The sequence below is a fragment of the Anopheles bellator genome, unplaced genomic scaffold (assembly GCF_943735745.2).
Source record: "Anopheles bellator unplaced genomic scaffold, idAnoBellAS_SP24_06.2 scaffold02801_ctg1, whole genome shotgun sequence".
NCBI lineage: Eukaryota > Metazoa > Arthropoda > Insecta > Diptera > Culicidae > Anopheles > Anopheles bellator.
The window spans coordinates 1-1,064 of NW_026686923.1; the positions used below are offsets into that span (position 1 = coordinate 1).

Consider the following 1,064-nt stretch of genomic DNA (forward strand, 5'->3'; position numbering starts at 1 on the left):
TTCTTCTCTCGGTGCTCGATCTGTGATGAGATTATTTCCATCACGAATTTGATCACATTCGGTGGTAGCGAAGAGAGACGCATAAGCTTCAACAGCATTGGACAAACAAAAAGGCCGGCCCAACGGATGTTATTGACGAATCCAACCGAGTGCAGGATACTGTTTAGCGTTATGAAGAAAGGATCCTCAGGGTTCTGAATGCAGTGTGACTCGAATCCGAAAAATACGGACGCAATCACGTCGATCACAAACCGTGACGCTAGTGTTCGCATGTCTTGCACACTTGGCTGCTCCGTCAGCGTGTCTAACTCCTTCACTAGCGCGTGCCCCACGTTTATAAAGGTTGGCATCATTTGACGTAGTTGTCCGGAGGAGAAGATAGGCGTCAGCTTGCTGCGTAAGCTCTTCCACCGCTGACCGGACAGCGCGAATAAGGTCGCCGAGAAAGGGTCTCCTTGTTCATTGCAGTAAACACCGCGATCGTGGAAGTGCTGGAAATCGTTCATCATGATCCTCTTCGCGAGGTACGGATCACGGATAAGTAGCGAAGGGCGAAAGAACAAATATATTCCCACGAACCGATCGGACGTCTGGTGGTACAAATTGTTGATGGCGACACCAAATGACTCCTTTCTCTCCGCGACAGTCTGTAGATTTCCGAACGGAATATGTGGCTTGATATTAGCGATGCCATGGCGATCCCAGTACGAGTAGATGTACTTCAAGCCTAGAAATATTACGGCCGCTACTAGTGCGAGGCTGTAGATGAGCATTTTGCACTGTCACTGTGCATGAAAAAAGTTGTTTGGAAGCAAAGCTTCAAGATAATGGAGAGACGCACCCGTCTCCGACACTAAATCGACTGAACTGAATCGAGCCAGAGACAAGGTCATTTATAGCTCCCGATTATTCCTGGATGGCAACATTGTTTTCAATGCTGAGGGTCTGTATCGCTGTGCTTCGCTAGTAACGCGATGATAAATGATTTGCGGCATTTGAATGAGAAGCGATTTGAAACCACAGTCTGAGTTTAACGGCTAATGCGGCAACTGGTAAAGACTATA

At 47.7% G+C, this 1,064-nt stretch overlaps 1 protein-coding gene across 1 annotated transcript; it reads right to left on the minus strand.

Annotated features, from left to right (window-relative positions):
* Positions 1 to 8: 8 nt before the first annotated feature.
* Positions 9 to 807, minus strand: LOC131214830 (cytochrome P450 6d3-like; the record flags this gene model as incomplete). The annotated part of the gene is made up of 1 exon (XM_058209163.1): positions 9 to 807. A coding segment is annotated over exon 1 (765 nt), but the record flags the coding sequence as incomplete, so codon positions are not given.
* Positions 808 to 1,064: the final 257 nt, after the last annotated feature.